The 23174-nt window shown below is 43.0% G+C and overlaps 1 protein-coding gene across 9 annotated transcripts in view; it reads left to right on the forward strand.

Annotated features, from left to right (window-relative positions):
• NRXN3 (neurexin 3) overlaps positions 1–23174 on the forward strand; it is a 1089604-nt gene that overhangs the window by 1042615 nt on the left and 23815 nt on the right. The window contains exon 17 of one of the 9 annotated variants that reach the window (XM_063117930.1): positions 1796–1802. The exons of the other annotated variants lie outside the window; for them this stretch is intronic. Coding sequence (XP_062974000.1) covers positions 1796–1802 — 7 coding nt within the window. The remainder of the gene's footprint in view (positions 1–1795; positions 1803–23174) is intronic. 9 annotated transcript variants of the gene reach the window in all.

The following is a 23174-nucleotide window of genomic DNA, read 5'->3' on the forward strand; positions in this document are numbered from 1 at the left end:
TTAATTTGGAAGCTGTTGCTGTACTTAAAAAACAACAACAAGAACCATTATTTCTGGAGCAATTCCAATGAAATAATAATTCAGTCAACTCAAAGAGAGATATAGATCTGCAATCAAACGAAGGCAACAAAATCTTTTCCTGCCATCCTAAATATTCCAAATTTCCATATCGAAATAAATTCACCCGAGAAAGTTGTGTGCAAAAGAATGAAGATTCTTGCTCCTCCTCCCCCTATTTTATTCTGCCTTCTCCCCCACTTTCTCCTCCTTCCCTTTTGCTTCTGTGGAGTGCCTTTTTCTCTCCTTACTCTTTTGTAGATACGTTTTGCTCTTAAAAAAATATGTAGCAGGGAAGAAGTCCCTCTAAAAACCCTCCTCAAGTCCCCAGCACATTCCCCACATATAAACTTGCTGATGGCATAAAAAGAATTTTATTGCAAGTGCAGAATATCTGTTGTATGATTTTGTTTCTTTTGGGGTCAGTGCAAGCGCATTTTCGTGGCATGCAGTAGTAATTAGCTGACATAACTAACCATTAACGGCCTCCATTGACTAATGCATGGGCTGTGATGACGCCATCTTGTTTCATCAGAGTGACGCATTCAGGCTAACCCAGCAATTCTATAGTGTACTTTTGAGGGGTGGAGGTGGGGATAATATTGGTTTAATTTTATTTTTTTAAAAAAAATCATTTTAGTTTGTTACAATTGACTTTCTTTTTGGATAATTTGTGCAAATACCATTGGCTACTTCAGCAGCCCCAATATTTATATTTATTTACTTTTTGTGTTGATTTTTAAAAAGACTTTTTGCTTTCCCCCTCCCCTCCCCAACCCTCCCTCCGGGTAGCAATCTTACGTCTTGTCTGTGTCCATCTGTCATACTACTGTGTCTTGGAATCCATTGTTCTAGTGTCGTTGTGTGATTCTGTTCTCTGTTCGTAAGATGTTCTAATTCCTCGCACTCTCTCACTGCCTTTCTCCCTTTCCTACCTCCTCCTTCCCTTTCAGTCTTCCCTCAAGGAAATTCCACAAAGGGGCAAAAATGTCGAGCCATATCTCTAACTCTGATGCCTGAATTGCATTAGGAATCCAGTAACTATAGAGAAAGTTTGTGTCTGTAAAATAGTACACTTCCAGATGTTTAGATAACTTCAAACTGTACAACTCATCTGTCAAAATTGCAGCTTCTGGGTAGGAAAAAGAGTAAACAGGTTTGCTACTTGACAACAACTCATAGTAAGTGTTCTGCAACTTAGACTGTGTTTTTTTTATTTTAAAAAAGAACAAAAAGGAAAAAGGGAAAAAAACACCTTTCTCTATGGAAATGTTGCAAGCAATGAACTTGTACTTTAAGCATAATCCACAAGACAACTGGATAGATTACTGTTAGTTAGTTAGTTAGTTAGTTAGTTACCTTCAAGTCGACTTCGACATATGACGACACTATGAATCAGCAACTTCTAATTGTATCTGCATAATTTCCTTTATTTGAATGATCTTAGTTTATTCCAGATAAACAGGAGTGCTATTTATGTAGCAGATGGGCTAAGTTTAGGGCATCCAGTGAAATTCAGATCACAACTGGTGTTTAATTTAAATAATGGAGCCTCTCGTTTATTTAGTTTGCCTGCAGGGCAGGTAAAACAGGGGGTCAGTATCCAACTGTGTCATTCCAAGAGAAGAATCAAACTAAAGTTACGTTTGTGCAAGCATGCTTGTGCAAGCGGTTTTACACTATGCTTGTGCAACCAGTTGTGCAACGCGTTGTGATACCTGTTGTGCATTCCGCCTAGGCAACTGGTTGTGCAACTGCTTTGTACCCATTGTGCAGGCCTAACCAGTTGTGCAAGCATAATGGGCAACCATTTGTGCAATGAAAAGATTCAGTGAGCTACGCTAGTACAATTTGAGTTTGCAGAATGTCACCATTGCATCCTGCACTGGGTGAAACATCTCAACCTATTCCATAGTCTGCTCGAGACTCTCAAGGTTGGTAGCCGGAACTCACAGCAGGTAAGCAGTTTGATTTTGCACCAAATCATGAACTATGGCTTTAAAGCATTGAATTTGCCATGGACGTGCAGTGATAATGCCTAAACATTTCCTGCTATGGATTCCGCTCTGCCCCTCCACATCTACTCCCATTTTGAAATATATATATATATATATATATATATATATATATATATATATATATATATATATGTTTCATTTATAATCAAATATTCTCTCCATTTGAGAGAATGTTCCCAGTGGTGATTGTAAGGTCCCAATGGAAACATGTAAAATATGTATATAGACAAAAATCACATTGCATATTCAAAATGTAATAGGAAATCCTTGTAACATCTCTTTAAATAAATATACATCTCTGCACTTCACTAGAAAATGTAGTCAAACAATGCAAGAAGATACTGTCACTGAAAAGTCATATATGCAATACTGGCCTAATATTAGCACCATGACTGAAAATAGTTTCAGAAAATAGAGCAACATGGTGGTACTGTAGCACTTGCGTCAGCATGCCTTCTTACTGAGCACGGCAAAGACTTCTTCACATGAGATCCACCTTTCCTCTCCTGACCCCATTCTGCAGGATTTGGTAACTGTGGATAAGGATGGATGAGAAATTCATTTCCGTTTGCTTTTGATAAGCATTTACCACAATTAGGGAATAAAGAAGTCATGGAACACCCGCCCCTGGGGTTTGCTGAGCGCTTCTCAGCCGGGCTGGCAGAACACTTGATGATGCGCACTGATGCTATGGAAAGTGCACAGTTCCCCGGGCACACCATGAGCGTATGCAGGGGAATTTTACAGAGATCACTTTACAGAGGCCCCAGAAAGGGTGCTTTGCCTCCACCCCCATGCCAATCGTGTCCTTAAAGACCCTATTAATCCAAGAGGGCCTTTAAGGGCCTTTAAGGCCATGATAGGCATGGGGGTGGGGAGACAATTCCCCCAGGCTGGGGAAATCACATATTTTCCCCTACACTCTAATGGAGGCTGACACCACTGGAGTGGAGAGGAAAAGTACATGATTTCCTTGGGGAAATTGCATGTTTGTCCCTCTCTCTGCCCCATGCCAAACGGGTCCTTAAACCTTGCATTAAGATGGCCTTAAGGCCCCAATTAGTGCAGGGGAGAGGAAGGCAAAGTGTGCCTCTGTAAAGTGTGCAGTTCCCCCAACCATGCTTTGCTGATGGCTTATGCAGCCTCAGCGAGCTTGCAGCGCTACTCCTCCTCTGGCGGGTTCACCAAAGGTTAAAGGTGGGGAAATGAATGTGGGGGAAAGTGAAACTTGCGGATTTGTCAATCCCTACCTGTGGATCTCTCTGAAATGCCTTTCCCCCTACACGCCCTCCCTGTGGGCCAAATGACATGTTATACTAATTGTGTAGTGGAGGCTGGTCTATTTTTTTTCCTTCCCCTAACCCTACCATTTCCCCTTGAAATTCCTCATGGGGTTAATTGAAGTCCATGGAGAGATTTTTAATCCTCCCTCCTATGTGTGTGTGTGTGTGTGTGCGCGCGTGTGGGATTTCAGGGGGGAAATGGTAGAGGGAAAGAGCCAGTGTGGTGTAGTGGCTAAAGTGTTGGACTGGGAGTCGGGAGATCTGGGTTCTAGTCCCCACTCAGCCATGGAAACCCACTGGGTGACTTTGGGCCAGTCACAGACTCTCAGCCCAGCCTACCCCACAGGGTTGTTATTGTGAGGTTAAAATGGAGAGGAGGAGGAGGATTATGTACGCCGCCTTGGGTTCTGTGGAGGAAATAAGGTGGGATATAAATGCAATTAATAACCCTCCAGTCCTGGACACCGTGGCCCCAATCCAAATCAGACTGTATGCATGTACACGAGAGTAAAAACAAAAGGAAAAAACAAGACCAGGCTCAGCTAGATACTACGTAATTAGCATAAAATGGGTTTTGACTGCTTTTTTTGCATACATTATGGGTTCTATGTTGGTGTAATAGTCTCCAAAGATTGACATCATCTTGAAAAGAGATGCTGCTTGCCACATTGGCTTTGCTCAATCCACTGGTGCTCTTATACAGAAGTACTACAAACCTTTCAAGTAGCAACATGGTATTGTCAGGTTTAGCTATTGGGGCTTCTGCCAGTGTAAGAAATGTAGCAATGACTTCTGGAAATATGTTCAATAAGTCCCAAGCTAATTTTTTACTTTACCCATCAAAGGAAGATGTCATATATTACACCCAGCATCTTGACTCATGGATTAAAAGACAGGTAACAGACAGTCTATATTGACTATATTAGCCTGGGAGGTTTCCTTTAATTAGAGGCACTTTAGTTGTACTTCACAAAAAAGGGCGGACAAGCTGAGAGTCACTGAAGGTTCACTTCAAAGTGTTTCTACTTATATAGACTGAAGGCCTTTCCCACTGAGATTCTTTCCTTTTTTTCCATGAAGAAAGGTCACAAGAGGAGGAAGAAAGAAACAATTTTGTTCTTCTTCTTCAACATTTGAAGGACCTTTAAGGTGCATAGTTTCACCAATAGCATACTGCAGTAGAAACCAGGCTTCTCACTGCACCTGAGCTGAACTGAGGGGATTTTCAGCTAGGAGAGTTGAGAGGGTTGTTAATAATGCATTAGTTCAAGCTAGAAGTGAATCTTTGAGATGAGCTGTTTTCTGCAAGCCTAGGTAGGGATGTATGAGAACCTCGTGTTTGCTTGCAAAACATGAGAGCATGCCCCATTCAAAGCTCTGAATGCGAGTGTGAGTCCAGCAAAATATATTTGCAAATTGATGGACATGTGCATGTTTTCGTCTTGTTCCCAATTCCCACTGTGATCCATGAAAATGTCTTACTTTGCTCAGATTTCCTCAGAACGAATGGATGGGTGAATGCACCTGCATCCAATTTGTCAGATCCTCATTCCGCCACTGCAACCATCCCCCCCCCCAACTTGCTGGGTCACACAAGCTTGTTTTCCAGAACATCCGTTGTGCCACACAAGGGCGGCTGGCGGCTGAGTGCTCGTCAGGCTTTGAAAGCGTTTGGAGCGTGGGTTTGCGATCATGCTGTGGGCATCCGACTGGGTCAGACGTGGAGGAGTCCATTAGACTCCTGGACTCCATTAGGCTCCTGCAACATCCCTACTCATAAGACTATCTGTGGAGGGAATGTGTACAAATTTGGGGAGAGTTGCACAAATCTCCCATTTGACTGCTGCTTGGGCATTTCTAGACGATGCCTTATCCCCGGCATCGCTCCGGGATCATCCCTGTGCAGCCACCTGATGCACAGGTGATCCCGGGAGCAGGGAGAGATAATCCCTCCATTTCCCCAGGATTACTTGGATGGCTTTTAACCCAATTTTCCCCACAGTCTCTTCAAGCGCTCCGTGCCCATCAGGGGTGAGGAGGAGAACGGGGTCGGGGTTTTCTTCTTTTTTAAAACTTACTTTTGCACTGGAGCACTGGTGCACCCCAGGTCCTGTCTTTTTAAAAGATCGTCCCCCTCCCCTGGTGTAGACATGCCCCTTGATTTGCGCAAGTTTCCTGTTCGCACAGAGTGAGCAGCGATCGCAAATTCAAATGGGAATCAGGTATGAGATGAGCAGTGAGATGACGTTCAGAGAATGCTCGCAATCTTGAACATCACTCGTTCACCCATCCCTAGGCCTTCTGGTACATCAAACATAAATAGGTAGGGTTTATTATTTCTTGTCCTGGATACAAATAGCCAAGTGTTGGTACTTAAGTGACCATTTGGGACATAGGGTTCAGTAGCTTGGATAGCTCCTTTAGAGTCCTGGCTGGTCCTGACTGAAAACCAGAACAAAAACCCAGCTCCACTGAAGTCGGAGACAGCAGTCTCCACATGCCAAGAGCTTCTGACTCCCAATGGTTTATCAGTGCCAACAACAAAATGGTTTTCCCCACCTCAGTTAGGCTTCTGAAACAAAGAAAGCTTGTAATTAACAGGAAATGGATTTTTGCATGATAGGGCTGTGAGCTTGATCCTGTTCTGATACTGAAAACAAATTTCTATACTCAGAAGAGGCTGAGAGGCACCTCATTAACTGCCCTTCAGCCTAAGATTCCTGGGGCAGTGTATGCCTTCCTATAATAATAGTACAAAAACAATCAAACCTAGTAAGAGAATACAAAATCACAGAATTAATTTGCAGCAGGAAGGAACAGAGGACTGTGCCCCATGGACTTCAGTCTGTGTGCTCTGATGTCTTTTCCGGCAATCCCACCAGAAGCTTTGGCTGTGTTATCAAACAGGGGAAAGTCTCAGTGCCTGATATATTACTGCAACCCTGCCATGAGCAGCTCCTTATGCCTGTTAGCTTTGATTCTGAGCTTCACAAAGTACACGGAAGAAGAAGAAAAAGGGGGGGATATCATGTAACCCATGCTGTGAATGGGGAAAAGTAAACCAGAGCAGCACACATTTTAAAAACAACTTTTTGCATTGCAAGCAAATTCATTTTCGATAAAGCTTTAAGTATGTAGATCTACAGACTACCAAACAGAAAGGCAGAAAACTAGTTTCTAAAGGAGAAAAAAATAACCTAGCACCTGCCATAAATTGCAGGTTGTGTCACGTTGCTAAAAGAAAACCAGGTCTAGCATTCATTGATAGTGACTTTTGGAAGAGAGATTCTGAAGTCCTTTAAAAACACACACAACTACTTACAATATTTGTCTTTTATGTTATATTTATGGGAGTACTGGAAAACATTCTCTGTAGAAAAAAACCACACAGAATAGACTCTGTTTATCAGGATAGTGAAGGTGTTGAGGCCTACTGAGTTGCTTTACCTTCTGTACACTAGAGGTGAATTCCCATGTACAATTTCAGCAGTAGCCAACCCCTGATAGGATTATTCCCTCTTGCCTTGGCCTGCATTGCTGGTGGATTGGTAAGAGAATGGCATGCAATCACTGATTGTGCACTGAATCCATTACACATTGCGTGTAATGGATTCACACAATCAGGTTATCAAGTGCACAACTGGAAAAAATAATTATGTCAGCAAAATAAGTGGAGGATTTAATCGAAAATGTCATTAAAAATGCCACACAAAAGTCATCTGGCCATTCAGGACAATTGTGGTACAGAATGACGGGTCAGACCCACTAAACGATGCTGCTATTGATTTTGTTTCATGTTATATGGCCAGATGACTTTAAATCCCAGTGGATGCACTCAGCTACCTCTGCTGGGTCTGTCACAGAGTTCCAGGAGTACATGGGTATTTTGCCCTTCCATAGCTAACAATGAGAGATTCCTGCTATGATGTACACAAATGCATTGTGGGGAGCAGTACATAGTTACCTTTTCAATCACATATTTCAGCCCAAGGGTCAAATTCAATTTTGGAGAAGCTCTCAAAGTCTACATTCCAGTGGTGGGCAGAGCCAAAGACAAAAGAAGTAGGAGCAAACTAGCAAAACTACTGGTAGTTTTTAGCTTAAGGCTCTTACTGCCAGTAACTAAGCCTTAAAAGAGGTGTTTCAATCTTTTAGGGCAGTATCTAACGGTGTCATTCCGTTATTGCAAATAGGACTGTGCTAGCAGAAACTAGGGGCCTTGCTAGACCCTGCCGGATAACCTGGCAGGGAGGCAGGGCGACGGCGCGCTAACTTTAGCGCGCACCGCCCCACCTCCTAGATGGCCGACGCGCAGGGACTACAGAAGCCCTGCAGCGTCTGCCTTTTTTTCTTTTCTTTTTTTTGTTAAAGGGGCCACGTGCGCCCCAAAGACTGCGGACAAGGTAGGAGCCTTTTTTTAAAAAATTAAGCCCCCCACCCTTTTTTAAATTAAGCCCCCTGCCCACTCTTTCCCCGCCCTCCCGCCCTGTCCCATCCCCTGTGTCGCCCTTCGCCATCTCCCTCCCTGTCCCGTGTCCCCCTTCGCCATCTCCCTCCCTGTCCCGTGTCACCCTTCACCATCTCCCTCCCTGTCCCGTGTCGCCCTTCGCCATCCATCCCTGTCCCGTGTCGCCCTTTGCCATCTCCCTCTCCTGCCGGTCCGGCCTTCCCCCCCCATGTCCCCCCCCGGGATCCCCCTCTGGCCTGATGGCTTTTCCCGGCTACTCGGGAGTAAGTGAGTAGCTGCAAAAAGCCACGGACCTTGCTAGACGTTCCGCAGCCCCGGCCTGAGGCCGGGGCTGCGGAAAAGGCGCACCATAAGCGACTTCGCTTATGGCGCGTTAGAGGAGGCCTTAGTGCGGCCTGGGCCCAGATTCCTCTGTGTGTCATGTGGATGCACAGCAGGGAAACCGGGCCTCAAAGCGCGCTAACGCCTCATCTAGCAAGGCCCTAGGTTCCAAACTGCATGCAAAAGGAAAATTCAACGAAAGTTACATTTGTGCAAGCGCACTTGCACAAGTGGTTGTGCATTATGCACGCACAATCCATTGTGCAATGGGTGGCACTTAGCTCCTGTTATCCTCACCCATTGTGCAGCTGGTTGCGTGAGCGCAATGTGCAACTGCTTGCACAATGAAAGATTTGGGCAGATCTCTTAGCGCTATTTGAATTTATGGAATGACACTTTAGATACTGCTCTTAGAAAGGAGTGGCCAGTGAAAACCCAGAAACCATAAAATGATTGGCAGTCGGGGAAAACCAAATGGAGCCAGAGAAAGGGGATTTAGGGATCTGGGAAACCCCAGAGGGCCCAGTTGAGACCCCACACAAGTTGAATTTAACCCATGGGCCTGAGCTTTGTGGGTCTGATGTAGCTGATTGAAGCAGGAACATAAGGAACAATCTATCTGAAAAAGTATCTACATCTTCTAGATATGGCTGGGAGTAGTATTAGGTGGGGAAACCAAACCACAGTCTATCAGACAATCATCAGACAATTTGTGGTAGAGAAACTAGTACTTGCTGATTGCTGGAATCCTGTACTGTGTGGACCTTTATCCAATACAAATCCCTCACCATTTATGCTGGCTAAGGCTGATAGGAGTTTATTTCTTTATTTTATTTATTATTACATTTGTATCCTACTATTTCTTCCTCTTGCGAGGAACCCGAAGTAGCATACTCCTCGCTATTTTATCCTCACAACAACTGTGTGAGGTAGGTTAGGCTGAGAGTCAGGGATAGGCCAAAAATCATCCAGTGAGCTTCATGGGTGAATGGGGACTTGAGCCTGGATCTTCTCACTCCCAGTCCAGCACTTTAACATCTACACTACACTGAGTCTCAATGGGGCTTACTCCCACTTACCTGGGAGTAGGCCCCATTGAGCTCAATGGGACTTACATCTGAGTGAACATTTATAGGATTGCACTGTGAATAATAATTAGATGGGTTTTTTGTGGGCACGTATCAGGGGATGCTACTATTTGAGAGGGGTGCTTAGCAATTTCTAATACTTCGTTAAATGTGCATGGCATATAACAAGGAATGATCATAAGGCTTGAAATTGGCCATGTATATAAAGAACTAGGCCACAACTTTACTTGTTCAATGAAATTTGAGGCAGAAAGCCATTACTAAAGCTTTCTATTGGCACCAAATGGTCTAAACATGATTTAAGAACTCCAAGAGAGTTGTTGAAAATACCGTCAAGGCACAAACTTCATACGTTTGTGGTGGGAATGCTACATGATAAAAAAAAATATGGGGAAAGTCTTTAAAAGAAAGATATGAGTGCTTAGGGGCTGCCCTGTGATCCCATTTTTATTGGATTATTGGAAGGGTGCAGTGCTTTTTAAGAACATAAGAAGCTTCAGCTATTGGGAGATATAAAAATGTAACAAATAAATAAGAAGAGCCAGGGATCTGTCTAGTCCAGCATTCTGTTCACACAGTGGCCAACCAGCTGCTCATGGGAAACGCGCAAGCAGGACTTGAGTGCAACCCTCCTGTGCATGTTCCCCAGCAACTGCCCCTGATACTGGGGGTAGCATATAGCCATGGTGGATATTATTCCTGGGCTTTTGTAGTCATTCATCTTCAAGGAACTATGTGAGAAAATCATGGACTAGCTTGAAATTTAGGTTTATATATTATTAAGTACATTTTAAAAAAATAAATTCTCTGAGAACAGCTAATGGAAATTATTCTGTGCTACTTCTCTGTCCCCCTCCCTTTCTCTCTCTCAAAAAAGGAAAAGATATAAACCCTGGGCAACATGTTTTGCCCCTGCGTCAGGATCCGGCAATTTGAGTCACAATCAATTGCCACCATCTATTAATTTATTTTAATTATGGTTGCTTCTTCTTTCTCCCCCTTTTTTTGCTTCCATTTTTTATTTTATTTTCCCTTGACATGACATCCAGAAAATTAAACCCATCTGCAGATTAGTGGAGCTTTTTCTACCTCACAGGAACATCTGTCACAAAAAATGCACAATGATTGTGTTAGCAGAAGAAACCCTTTGAGTAGCTTTGTAAAAAAAAAAATGTGGGAAGGGAAGCAGGGACGTGGTGCCATTCTCAGTTGTTTCATTCATAGCTTTTCATTATTATTTTTGAACAGCAACTGTGAGACTATAAGTCCATCCCTGAAGCTGTGTGATCTTTCCAACAGATGCTATTTTCCATATCTATCACGGTTGTTGTTCTTCTCCCCGCCCACTCGCATGAAGCACCCCTAAAAGTAAAACAATTCAAAATGAAGGAGTCAGAAATGTAGAGGTATTTTTAGAAGCAGCTGGTAAAACAAACTCCGGTAAATGTTATGCCTGCAGCATATCTATTCTAACAGGCTTGTTTAAAGATGAAAGCAACTCCTGGTGCTTCTGCTTTTGCACTGCTCATGGTAACTCTCATATACACAAAGGAAGACTTGAGAATTTGAGGGGGGGCTTTCAGTACCCTACTCACTTTTGCCCATCAACCATTTGGACCATTCCCTGGAGTGTATGCAGATATGGAGCCAAGGGTACAAATATTCATTTATTTGTTACATTTATATTGGGGGGGGGATTCCTCCAAGGAGCCCAAGGTGGTGTACAGGACCCTCCTCCTCCTCCTCCATTTTTTCCTCACAACAACCTTGTGAGGTAGGCTAGGCTGAGAGTCAGTGGCAGGAACCACACCAAGCATGAAATAGCACTTTGAAAGTGGTATGAAAGCTGTATATAAGAGGCAGGAGCCACACCAAGCGGGATGTTGCACTATGAAAGCAGGATATGGTATTTGTGAATGGGTCCCAACAGGTGTCTGTGCACTTCAATACCGCTATAAAGCAGTAGTGTGGCTCCTGCCTCTTATATACTGCTTTCATACCACTTTCATAGTGGAATATCCTGCTTGGTGTAGATCTGGCCAGTGACTGGCCCAAAGTCACTCAGTGAGCTTCATGATAGAGTGGGTATTAGAACTCAGCTCTCCCCAGTCCTACTCTAACCTCTTCACCATGCTGCCTCTCAAGAGCCAGTGTGGTATAGTGGTTAGAGTGTTAGATTTGGGAGTTGGGAGTTCTGGGTTCTAGTCTCCACTCAGCCATGAAGCTCACTGGGTGACTTTAGGCCAGTCACAGACTCTCAGCCCAACCTACCTCAGAGGGCTGTTGTTTTGATGATAAAATGGAGAGGAGGAGGATTATGTACGCTACCTTGGGTTCCTTAGAGGGGAAAAAGTGGGGTATAAATACAATAAATAAATAATAGCCTGTAATGTCTGTTGCCACCAAGAAGCTGGACTGCATGGATGCCTTTCAACACGAGAAGCCATTGTGTGGTTTCGGATGATTTTAATCATGTCAACCACAAAAACTCTCCCCCTTGGTCAGGAGGTATGTTTGCCAGCATGATTACAAGTATCTGGAAAAACTCCCACTCTCCCTGTCTTCCTGCTCGAAATGCACACCACCAATCCACTTGGTCCACACAGGGATCAGAAGCTATAAGGCTCTATAGGACATTTCCCATGCAATCCTATTCAGGTCTACTAAGAATTTGTTTGTTTGTTATATTATTGATTGTATTTTTAATCTCTGCCCAATAACAAATATTATCTGGGCAGATTACAGGCACTTAAAAATACAATAAATACAATTACAGGGATAAAATATGATATAAAAAGTTAGAAGAATATCATACAAAAGGACAAACAGTACATAAATAGATAAATATGTTATGTAAAACAGACATAAAATCTAGGATTGAAGAGCCAAACTGAAAGCTGTTCTAATGAGGCATATCTAAGTGTGATTGCTTTATTTACTCTAGAGTAAGCATGCATGGCTCTGATTCGCGTTGGGAGCAAGGCACTCCGGGAAGGGGGGGGATTAAACTTCTCCCCTATCTGTTTTTGTTCCGAAATTCCACACACACAATGGGGGTGGGTGGAATGCTTTCATTTGCTCTAATGGTGGGGATTTCAGGATAAAAATGGGTGGGGTGAAGTTTACCCTCCACCTTGGAGTGCTGTGGTCTTAATCCCAACAAGGACCACAAGTGCTTTCTCTTGAGCAAATAAACCAGTCACACATAGCTCACTTTAAAATGTTTAGTTTGGCCCTCATAAGTAGTTAAAAGGAGGGTATCTTACTAGAGCAGGTCCTGATATTCCCTTTGCCTGCTCCTGACTCCTTACTCCTTCTTTCCCACAAGGGCAGGATCTACACTACTGCTTATAACAGTTTAGAATGGTTATGACAACTGTCCAGGCCCAGGACACATTACATATACAGTTTTCATACCGTTTTAAAAGTGTTATAACCTGCTTGATGTAGATCGGCCCAGGGCAGGTAATGTCAGTTAGCCCTGTCATGAAGTATCAGTCCATCTGGAGGAGGCCCTGATGTTTCTTTGCGTACTCTGGCTTCCTTCCTCCTCCTTCTCACTCTATGTCTCATCCATGTAGCCTAGGAATTAGGGGTCATTCAAGCCTACAGCACACCTTAGAGCAGCCTTTCTCAACCTGAGGCGCTCCAGATGTGTTGGACTACAACTCACAGAATGCCCCAGCCAGCTCTGCTGGCTGGGGCATTCTGGGAGATGCAGTCCAACACATCTGGAGCGCCCCAGGTTGAGAAAGGCTGCCTTAGAGCCTTGACAGCTTGTGCAGCAGTGAAGGATGCACAACACATTCACTTCTCCTCTCCTGAACCCCTCACTTGTATTTCTGACTGGTGTGTGTGTGTGCGCGCGCGTGCGCGTTTAACATACGTACACAACAATCTTTAGAAATAGTTCCAAAGACAAGGGTGATAAGATGGATTCCTTCCTTTCCCTGGAATCAGATGCAATTTTCTGCTATACTTCTGGGAATGGTGCACTCGGAAAGCAGCCCAGTCATTTCAGATGTACCAATTCCACGACAATAACAAGAGGGGTTGTTTTTGTCTTGACGTGGCATCCCGGAATATCCAGTCCATGATTTGAAAGCAGCAGCCATGGGGAGGAAAGCTTAATAAGGAGACGGAACAAGCACAGGAGGTGAAAAAGGTTTGTCATATCAGGGGATTAAAGGGTAGGAAATGTAGCTCCTCTTTACAAAATCCTGAAAAAATTACAGCTCTGTGGTAATGACTGCAACAGTAGGAGAGGTAATGGAAGTGGGGATTCTGCATACGGTAGAAGGTATTAACAGATATATGTGTATGTGGAGAAAGAGGCAAATACAGATTCCCTACAGCAATAAAAGTATGATGTATTCAGATTCATCTGTTACCAGGGAATATGGATACTGCAACTGCAGCAACAGCAACAAATGTAGAATTCTAAATGAATCTCAATCAATCAATTCTTTATTACAGTCAACAGACCAGTAAAACATGTAAAAACACATAATATTTAAAATACATGAAATTAAAACAGAGTATGATTGCATGAAGCCTCCTTAAAGTTCTGTACTAGAAGCAAAAGGAAGTCATGTCACCATAACTGATCTGGTAAGGATTGCCTGATTAAGAAATTTAGCGACTTGAAATGAATCTCTCAAAGCTTCAGTAGATGACCCACTATGCTTTCTGCATGACTTAAATCAGAGGGTCAATTCATCAGGTATCACCACTACCTGTTCTATAGATGTGCCTATTGTCCTGTCTGGCTCTGTTCAAGGCACCCAGTGGTGCCAAAAGCAACAAAGTGGGGCTACATACAAGAAAGTAGAGATGAGGCAAGTCAGTCACATCAGGCCAAGTCAGGTCTGATTTGCAGAATCACAAGGGAGGTTAGACAGGACAGGGTCCTTCAGTACCTTGGATAACTCCAAGCCAACTAAAGCTCCATCAGGGCAAGCTGTTGACTCGCCAAGAGCCAAAACCATTCTGAAGGCTTATAAAGGTCAGCAGATCTAGATCCGCAGGTAGCTCCACCTTCTCATAGAAGCTGTTTGTTTCTTAAAGGGCCATTGCCCATTTTTTGTAGGGGTGTCTCTTAACAAAATTTGTAGTTTTGTGGGGTGTGTGTGTGTGTGAAAGCTGTAATGGACAAGTGCTCTCTGCATCCAAGGAGTCAGGTAGAGCCACATATTCTGGGCTGGAAGGCCCTGGCAAAGAAAGGGTGGATTAATGGGGGAAGTCTCCTCTACTTCTGAGTTTTCTTTGAAGTCAGAGAGGGATCAAGGCTGGGGACTATGAAACCAATGGCTGTTGTCTCACACAGATCTAAAATCCATGGAGAAGAGGTCTAACAGGGGCTATTAACTATGCTGGCTTAATAGCACCTTCTTCTTCAGAAACTGGGCAGAATCTGACAGGGTGCTTACGCCTCTGCCGATTCTCTTATGCCCACCAGCTCCAGTCTGCAAGTGGCAGCCTTTGCTTTCAGAATGAAGATTTAGCACTTCCAGGACAACCAGAAAAAAGTGAAAATGCTTATTTTTGGAACAGGTCAAGTCAGCAGAGCTTGCATAAGGGAGCTCCAACCAACCTATCCCAATCAAGAAACTAGCATTTCTGCTCATTTCAGGGCTTCCTCTGCAAAGTGCTAAATCTCTGTTGTGAAAATAGTTGGTCTCATTCATTGAACGGAATCAGTGGGGCCCATTACTTGTGCAACAGAATCTGTGGGGCACAACAGAATCAGTAGGGGTATAAGCATACTGTTGGATTCTGACCAGTATACCACTAAATGGGGTCAACAGCACAGACCGTCTGTTGCATTCATGCCCTCCTTGTGAGCTTCCTGGACACACTGAGTTGGCCAGTGTGGGAAACAGGCTGTAGTAGTAGAGAGACTCTTGATCTGACTCAGCACAGCAATGATGGTGGTGGTGGTGGTGGTGGTGGTGAGCATCCCCACTACTGTTGTTCTATGAAGAGAAGGCACCTGTCATAGTTTGTGATTCAGTTTGCAAAAGAACTTTTCTAAAACTGGGTGAGAATTTTGTTGGGTTTGTATTTTAATGTGAACTTACCAGATTCAAACCTCCGAAAAACTGAATGTGAACCAGAACACCATTTCCCACTTAAATCTTTACTTTTCCAAAGTTTGTGATACAGTTTCCCAAAAGAAAAGTGCACAAAATTGCATATATATTTTTAAAAGAGAGAGAGCTTCGGCTGTGGGCGGTATATAAATGTAATAAAATAAATAAATAAATAAAAAATGATCACAAAAATGCATATATTCAGAAAACAAATGACCACAAAATGCTTTTTTCATTGGGAAATTGCTTTAAAATTCAAATGTTCACACAAACAATGTACAGTTTTTTTTAATAAGGCATAAACCTGTGCAATAATGAAGCCCAAGTGCACAAACATCTCTACAAATTTTCATGTAGATAACACAGCAACAGCAGCAGCAGCAACAACAATTTAAAAGACCCAATGCAGAAACAAGTTAGGACAAACTTAAAAGTGAAAAAATAAGAACTGTGGGTAAAATTGAGCGTGATAGATTTGCCCATCCCTAAAATAAAAATAATGAAGGATAAACTAGGGAAGGAAATTGTGATTTGGGGGTTACAGGTCTACAGAAAGGCAGGGAAACTAGGATATTTGAGCCAAAGACTTCAAGAAAAGTTGGGCTTTGAGGAGCAATTTTAAAGAAGTAAGAAAAGTGGCAACTGGGAGATAGCCCCAAGCATATTGGGGCAGCAAAGGAGAAAGGGTGAAGTCTTTTGAGGAAGCAGGAGTCCATCAGATGCTGGAGAGTTGTGGAACTTTGGAGCCGAAGTTGAGAGACGGGCATGTATCAGGAATTAGATTGGAATTAAAGCAGTCTCCAAAGAAACCTTCTATGGAATGTGCATTTTTAAAGGGTTAGAAAGAGAAAGATAGAGAGATGCAATAACGAATAGCTTCATCCTCACATTGTCAAACTCTGTCACTTCCTGTCAGAATCAGAGAATGTGGAGATTGCTTTGCTCATTGCTTTATTAGGACCCATGTCATGGTAGTATAGGTGAGAACAAGAAAGGGGGGAGGCAATCACATTGGAAATTAGCTGTGTCTAATGATTTCAACTGAAACAGACAAGCTAGTGGGTTTCTATTTCTTGTAATAGAGCTGGCAGGCTGCAGCAGAAGCACCCCAGTGTTCAGCTTCCCTCGGCTAGAGAAACCTCCAGCTTGTTTTGATTAAGGTGTATATCGAACCCATTACTTACAGTATTTATTATTATGTTCCACTCCGCTCCACATGCTCTGAATGGATAAGACACGCTTGAGAGTTTCCCAAATTCAGGCCGTTTTTCTCCTGCACCCTACCCTGAATTTCTCTCGCTATATTTTTCTCCCATGTGCTCATTTAATGGGAAATGGTTTGGGATGGGGCTTACTAATATCTGAAAAAATCCCTTGCATGACATCCTCTGCATTTGCATCCCTCTGCAAAAGGACAGTACTAGAAAGGTTATTGCCTTACCAGCACTGTAGGTTCCAGTTCTCTTGCATCTTTCTCTAGAGGCTTTGTAGTCATTGATAACTGAGACATTGCTTATCCACCATGAGGCTGAAGAACATTACTGCCCTCGTATGACACATGTGATTCTAGGTAACTGCAATCACAGGGGTTTGTAGTCACTGCGAGCTTGTTCATGTAATACATTTTTTTACCAGAAAATTCTTACCTAATGGTATGGATTGGAAACCACAACTGTTAACTTACATTTCTCTAACGGAAAAACTATAGACACTAAGCCTATATATACCAGTTTCTGGGGAACATGGGTGGGATGATATTGTTGCACCCAGATCTTGCTTGTGGCTTCCTGGTTGACAGCTGGTTGGCCACTGTGTGAACAGAGTGCTGGACTAGATGATCCAGCAGGGCCCTTCCTATGTTCTTATGTTCTAACTACATGTTATATTGGGAGGTTCAGGACTGAGATCCTGACTTTTAAAAAATTAACTAAAGCCAGTGATTGCTGCTCGTGTGAGTGAGGAAGTTGTGAACGATCTGCTGCCCAAGACTCTGGTATTTCCATGTCAGTTGAATACACATGTACAGATGCATGTTTACATGCATGAATGATTGAACACACATGAGCATAGGGCATTTGCCCCATTCTCCCCCTGCATCATCTTCTTGTACTTCACTCACATGCAAGCTACTCTATCACTCAGTCAGTGGCGAGAGGGTGGGTGGGAAGAATCAGGAGTGATATAGTTGCATGTAACTTTTCTTCTGTGGGCCAAAATGTGTCCAAAGGAGGTAGATTTAGATCAGGGGGTGATCAGACCCTATTATCACATGTCTTCAGGCACATGTCTATGTAAACATGCATCTGTACATGTCCTCAACTGACATGTGAATACCAGGTTCTTGGACAGATGCTTGGTGTACACACGGCAGATTGGGCCTGGTGCTTAATACATTTGCAGAATTAATTTAAGAATACTGAGAATGCTTAAATGTGAAGAATACATGCTTGAATTATACCACAAAGTTTTATATTTCCCCCTGCTTCTGTCTGAAACCTGTAGTGGTACATTCCTGTCAGAGGGACTGAGAATTATCGTTTGTACATGCGGATGGGTGCCAGAGGGGTAGTCTGTTGCAGCAAAAACAACCAAGAGCCGTATCGCACTGTCAACAAGAATACTGTCACAAGCTTTAGAAAACATATTTCTAGAGCAAGCTTCAAATATTTATGAAATACTACCCTATGGTGTAAGTGTGTACACATGTACACACATGTGAACATCATTATAGACAGGCTGGCTGTGGTGAATACCATTCACATAGAGTGTTAGAGTTGGAAGCGACCTTTCAGTTTCAGATCAGTCCATTGAGTCATTTTCTCAATATAGGCCATAGAACATACTGTGCCCCCCTCCCAATTTCTGGTTATGATGGCAGAATTAGGGATGTATGGATTATGTAAAATCCATTCTGTCTGTGTTTCGTGGATAGTCAGGTGCCTTTTGTTCATTTGTCCATCCATCAATGAAATTGATTTTTTTTTCCTGTTTCCATATTGCTGCAAATGCGAATTTCCACACATTCGCACATAAACAAATTTCCTGCAAATACGCAAATTCCCCACAAACGTGCATTTTCATGCTTTTGCCTGTAGGGGAAATGCACATTTTGGGCCATTTTTTTTGTTTTGTTTGTTTTCAATTTTTGTTCATTTTTTACAATGAAATTCACACAAAATTGCCAAAGGGTAGGAAAACAGTCTGCAAATCTGCGGACTCCACCCGATAGGGGAAAAGACAGTCCACTGTGGAATCCATGGGTCAGATTCCTAAAAATCCAAACTCATGTGCTTCTGTTGTGGATTTCTCTAACATCCCTTGATGGAATGTGATTCAGCCAACTTACCCTTAACATGGAGCCACATATACGGCATTATAGTTATTTTCTGTAATGAGCTGGTCACACCCACTTGAACTCAAGGATGATAGAAAAAAAATCTGTCAAATGGATTCCAATTCATGACCTTCCTGCTGGAATCTTCTTTTGAAAGTGTTTGTTAAAGTATGGCAGCTTTCAAGTCTTGAAACGCTCCCTCACAATGACTGATTTATTTACATAATAATAATTTTAATTAATTTTATTTATTTATTACATTCCTGTACCACCCACTAGCCAAAACTCTCTGGGTGGTTTACAAGACAATTCTCTTATTTGTTACAAAGTTGTCTATGCTGGCTTTCTACCACAGAGAGCCCAAGTCAGCTTACAATGCCCCCCCCCCCTATTTTAAACATCAATTAAAATAATCAAAAATTCCAAGAATATATTTTCCCTTAGCTGAACGTTACAACTCTGTACCTGAAATGGGAGTCTTCTGTATCAAGCTGATTCAAACATTTAGAAAAAACAGCTGGTGCAATTATCCTAGACTGCATTTCAGAATGCTTTTGAAGGATCACACATTTGAATATTCAAGGACATCAGGGAGAAAGTTTCTCTCCTTTTCTGGAGGTATTCAAGCCGTGGCTAGACAGCCATCTGTCAGGGACACCGCATGGAGAAGAGGGCTGACTAATGACCTCTGTGACAAACTCATATGCCTGCACCTCCAGCCCTGCGAGGTAGGACAGACTGCGGGACACCCTTTGCTTATATTCTTAGAATTGTTGTAGATCGCAAGCTGAATATGAGCCAACAGTGCGATATGGCTGCAAGAAAGGCAAATGCTATTTTGGGCTGCATTAATAGAAGTATAGCTTCCAAATCACGTGAGGTACTGGTTCCTCTCTATTCAGCCCTGGTTAGGCCTCATCTAGAGTATTGTGTCCAGTTCTGGACTCCACAATTCAAGAAGGATGCAGACAAGCTGGAGCGTGTTCAGAAGAGGGCAACCAGGATGATCAGGGGTCTAGAAACAAAGCCCTATGAAGAGAGACTGAAAGAACTGGGCATGTTTAGCCTGGAGAAGAGAAGATTGAGGGGAGACATGATAGCACTCTTCAAATACTTAAAAGGTTGTCACACAGAGGAGGGCCAGGATCTCTTCTCGATCCTCCCAGAGTGCAGGACACGGAATAACAGGCTCAAGTTAAAGGAAGCCAGATTCTGGCTGGACATCAGGAAAAACTTCCTAACTGTTAGAGCAGTGCAACGGTGGAATCAGTTACCTAGGGAAGTTGTGGGCTCTCCCACACTAGAGGCATTCAGGAGGCAGCTGGACAGCCATCTGTGGGGGATGCTTTAGGGTGGATTCCTGCATTGAGCAGGGGGTTGGACTCCATGGCCTTGTAGGCCCCTTCCAACTCCGCTATTCTATGATTCTATGATTCTTCAGAGGTCATGTCACCACCACTCTGTTGTTGTTGTTGTTGTTGTTGTTAAAAATATCCATTAGCCTAACCACCTGAGAGGGCTTTTACATGTGGAGAAGAACAGAACTCCCTTTAAGGTCTTTAAAACGGAATCTGCCTGTTTGCCAAGCAAACAGTAAAGCAAAGAGTAAAGCCAACTCTGGACTATGCAAAGAGCCAAATCCATTCCAGTTTCCAATTCAGTATATTTATTAAAAAATCAAGCAGAGAAAGTTCAGAAATTGTGTGTTGCTTTTAAAAATGAAATGAAACATTAGACTACCTCACTAAATTTTAGTTATCAGGTGCCTAAGATTAACTCACCACAGCAGTGTATAGGTGGGGTGGGAGGGATGAGGCCCACCTGGGACTCCAGAGCATATAAGAGTTTTGCCTTGACTCTTTGCCAACTACCCAAAGAAGTCAAAAGGTTTCACAATCACAGGTATTTCTCTATGGGGGCTGGGCAGCTCCCAGGGAGGGAAATTCAACTGACCAGGCAATAGCCTTGGAGGGCCTGGTCATTCATCCTCCAGGTGATTTCTCAAGTACCTACTTAGCAGGAGGTTGAGTCAATCTGGAAGGAGTGTATGAATGCAGATTTTGGGCTCTATCACAGCCCAGGCTAGGCCAGCATGTTCTTTGTTCAAATATTTTCAGAAATGGGGTGAGGTGGAGGGGGGAGAAGACTGGATTGGGTACAACCAATCTTCCAACTCTAAAATTCTTCGTCTTCCAACTCTAAAATTCTACGAGCCTAGCTTCTTAGGGTGTGCCTAAGGCAAAGGACAAGATATTGTCCCTTCCCCTCCCCATCCCATGTATAAAAGCTGGTTGGACTAGCAGTCGAAACATACTTCAACACTAGTGATGGGATCATGTCTTCCCCTGCACCTTAGGCAGCAGGCTAGTTTAGAGATCCAGGACAGGTTGTGTAGCATTCACAGCTCTGGCCTCCCAACAGAAGGTCACAGCTGGGGAGCTCAGGAGGAATAGCAAGGAGGAGTTTGCCCTCCAATATGTGTCACCAGAGGTGATGGCCTCATTCTGCGTAATGGCCAGGCTGGCTCTGTACCTTTTGCACAACTTGCTACATTTACACATTAAAAGACTTTTTGGAATGGAAAAGCTTTCAAACATGGAAGCTCCCACCACATTCCTTTTTAAATGAATACACGAGTGGGCTGATCGTGCAGGTTTCTCATAGTAAAACATTCATCCATTTTCAAAATGTGCATAGCCTAGAGCCTCAGGCCATTCTGATTTGAACATGGATACCTACATAGCTTAGAGGTTTGAGTTGTGCCCACATAAGGATTATGTGGATAAATTGTTTGTTCTTTTTAACAAAACCTTTTCCAATTTCACCTTCAGGTTCATGAGCTAAGGACCATGAATAGGAATAATGAACACATCATTGTGAAAGAAAGTTGCAATTCTGAAGTAATAGAGATAAAGGAAATTAGTGTCTATGAGAAACTAATAGCCTTTCCTATTAAAATCCAGCCATATAACATCTTAGTCTGTAATAGAAGAAAGTCTAAAGTGATGAGTTTTCTGCTCCTGTTAATTAACATTCTATCCCATTAGATTTGCTTCACTGTTAAGTTTCATTTTGTTGGTGGTTATTATGCTACCGTGTATTAATAATCACTCAGGAAGCTCAAAATGTAATGGTTATTAGTGACCCAAAAGCTGTCCTATAGATGCTTTCCACCCAATAACTGTTGGGATTGCAGGCTAAACTAGAATGGGCAGAGGAAAGGGTTATTATTCACATTCCTCTAAAATATAAAGTCACATAGTCAAACTCAGAAGTCACTTCAGACACTGATATTCACACACAGAAGAACTAACATACACATTTTTAGCACCAGTGTTGGAATTATCCATTGATTTTAGAAACGCAACTTCCCCACTTCTGCTTGAGAATGTCCAGTCCTCATAGGGTTGCTTCTGATTCACCACCATCACCACAGTTCTTATTCTAAAGATGTTTTGTACTTCTCCAAGCCTTGGGTTTCCCCCAAGCCTGCTGATCCCTCCGTCTTGTGCATAGATGATGTAGTTTTGGCTACATAAGGATCAGCACTTACCCCCTGAACATCAATAATATAAGGAATGAGTGACATGCTATGTAAAGTTACCATTGCCACCATTTGATCTTCATATTGTCTAGCCTGTTGTGTAAGCAAGCATCCTTGCCAGGAGTTTCTTTTCTAAAAAGCCATCTATGATAAATCAGGAGTGAGGCCATTTCAGGGAATCCGGGGACCAATATTCACTGCTTCTCACTGCTGAAACCACCACCACCAACTTGCTGACAGATTTTGGGGCAGAGGCAGAAGCAAAAATACTTCCCTTCTGCTTTAAAACAAGGTGCACAGTGAGCCCACACCTTTTTCTTAAATGCTAATCATGATCCCAGGAGATCTGGAGTCTCAGCAACATGGCGGCAGCACTTCATGGGCCAGGAGGGCTGCAAAACAGCCCTTTGGGCGGCCTGTGAAAGTGTTGTCATCACTTTTTAAATTACACTTAGGTTTAACTCCAGCTGGTCATCCAGTCTAGGGTGACCATATGAAAAGGAGGACAGGGCTCCTGTATCTTTAACAGTTGCATTGAAAAGGGAATTTCAGCAGGTGTCATTTGTATATATGGGGAACCTGGTGAAATTTCCTCTTCATCACACCAGTTAAAGCTGCAGGTGCCCTGCCCTCTTTTAAATCTGGTCACTCTAGTATAACTCCTGCACCTTTAACTGTTGTGATGAAGAGGGAATTTCACCAGGTTCTCCATATATACAAATGACACCTGCAGAAATTCCCTTTTCAATACAACTGTTAAAGATACAGGAGCCCTGTCCTCCTTTTCATATGGTCACCCTAATCCAGTCCAAAAAGTTGGGAAGTTGTTGGGCTCATTTACTCTCCCTCAAGCAAGCCCCTGCTTAGCATTGCTGGCCAATTTTTCAATGGCAAAATCTTCCCCCTTCCCTTTCATACAGACTGCCTCAATTCCCCCCTCCCCACTCTCAAAGGGCATTTTGCAGAAAA

This window comes from Elgaria multicarinata, chromosome 2, assembly GCF_023053635.1.
Source record: "Elgaria multicarinata webbii isolate HBS135686 ecotype San Diego chromosome 2, rElgMul1.1.pri, whole genome shotgun sequence".
Classification (NCBI taxonomy): Eukaryota; Metazoa; Chordata; class Lepidosauria; order Squamata; family Anguidae; genus Elgaria; species Elgaria multicarinata.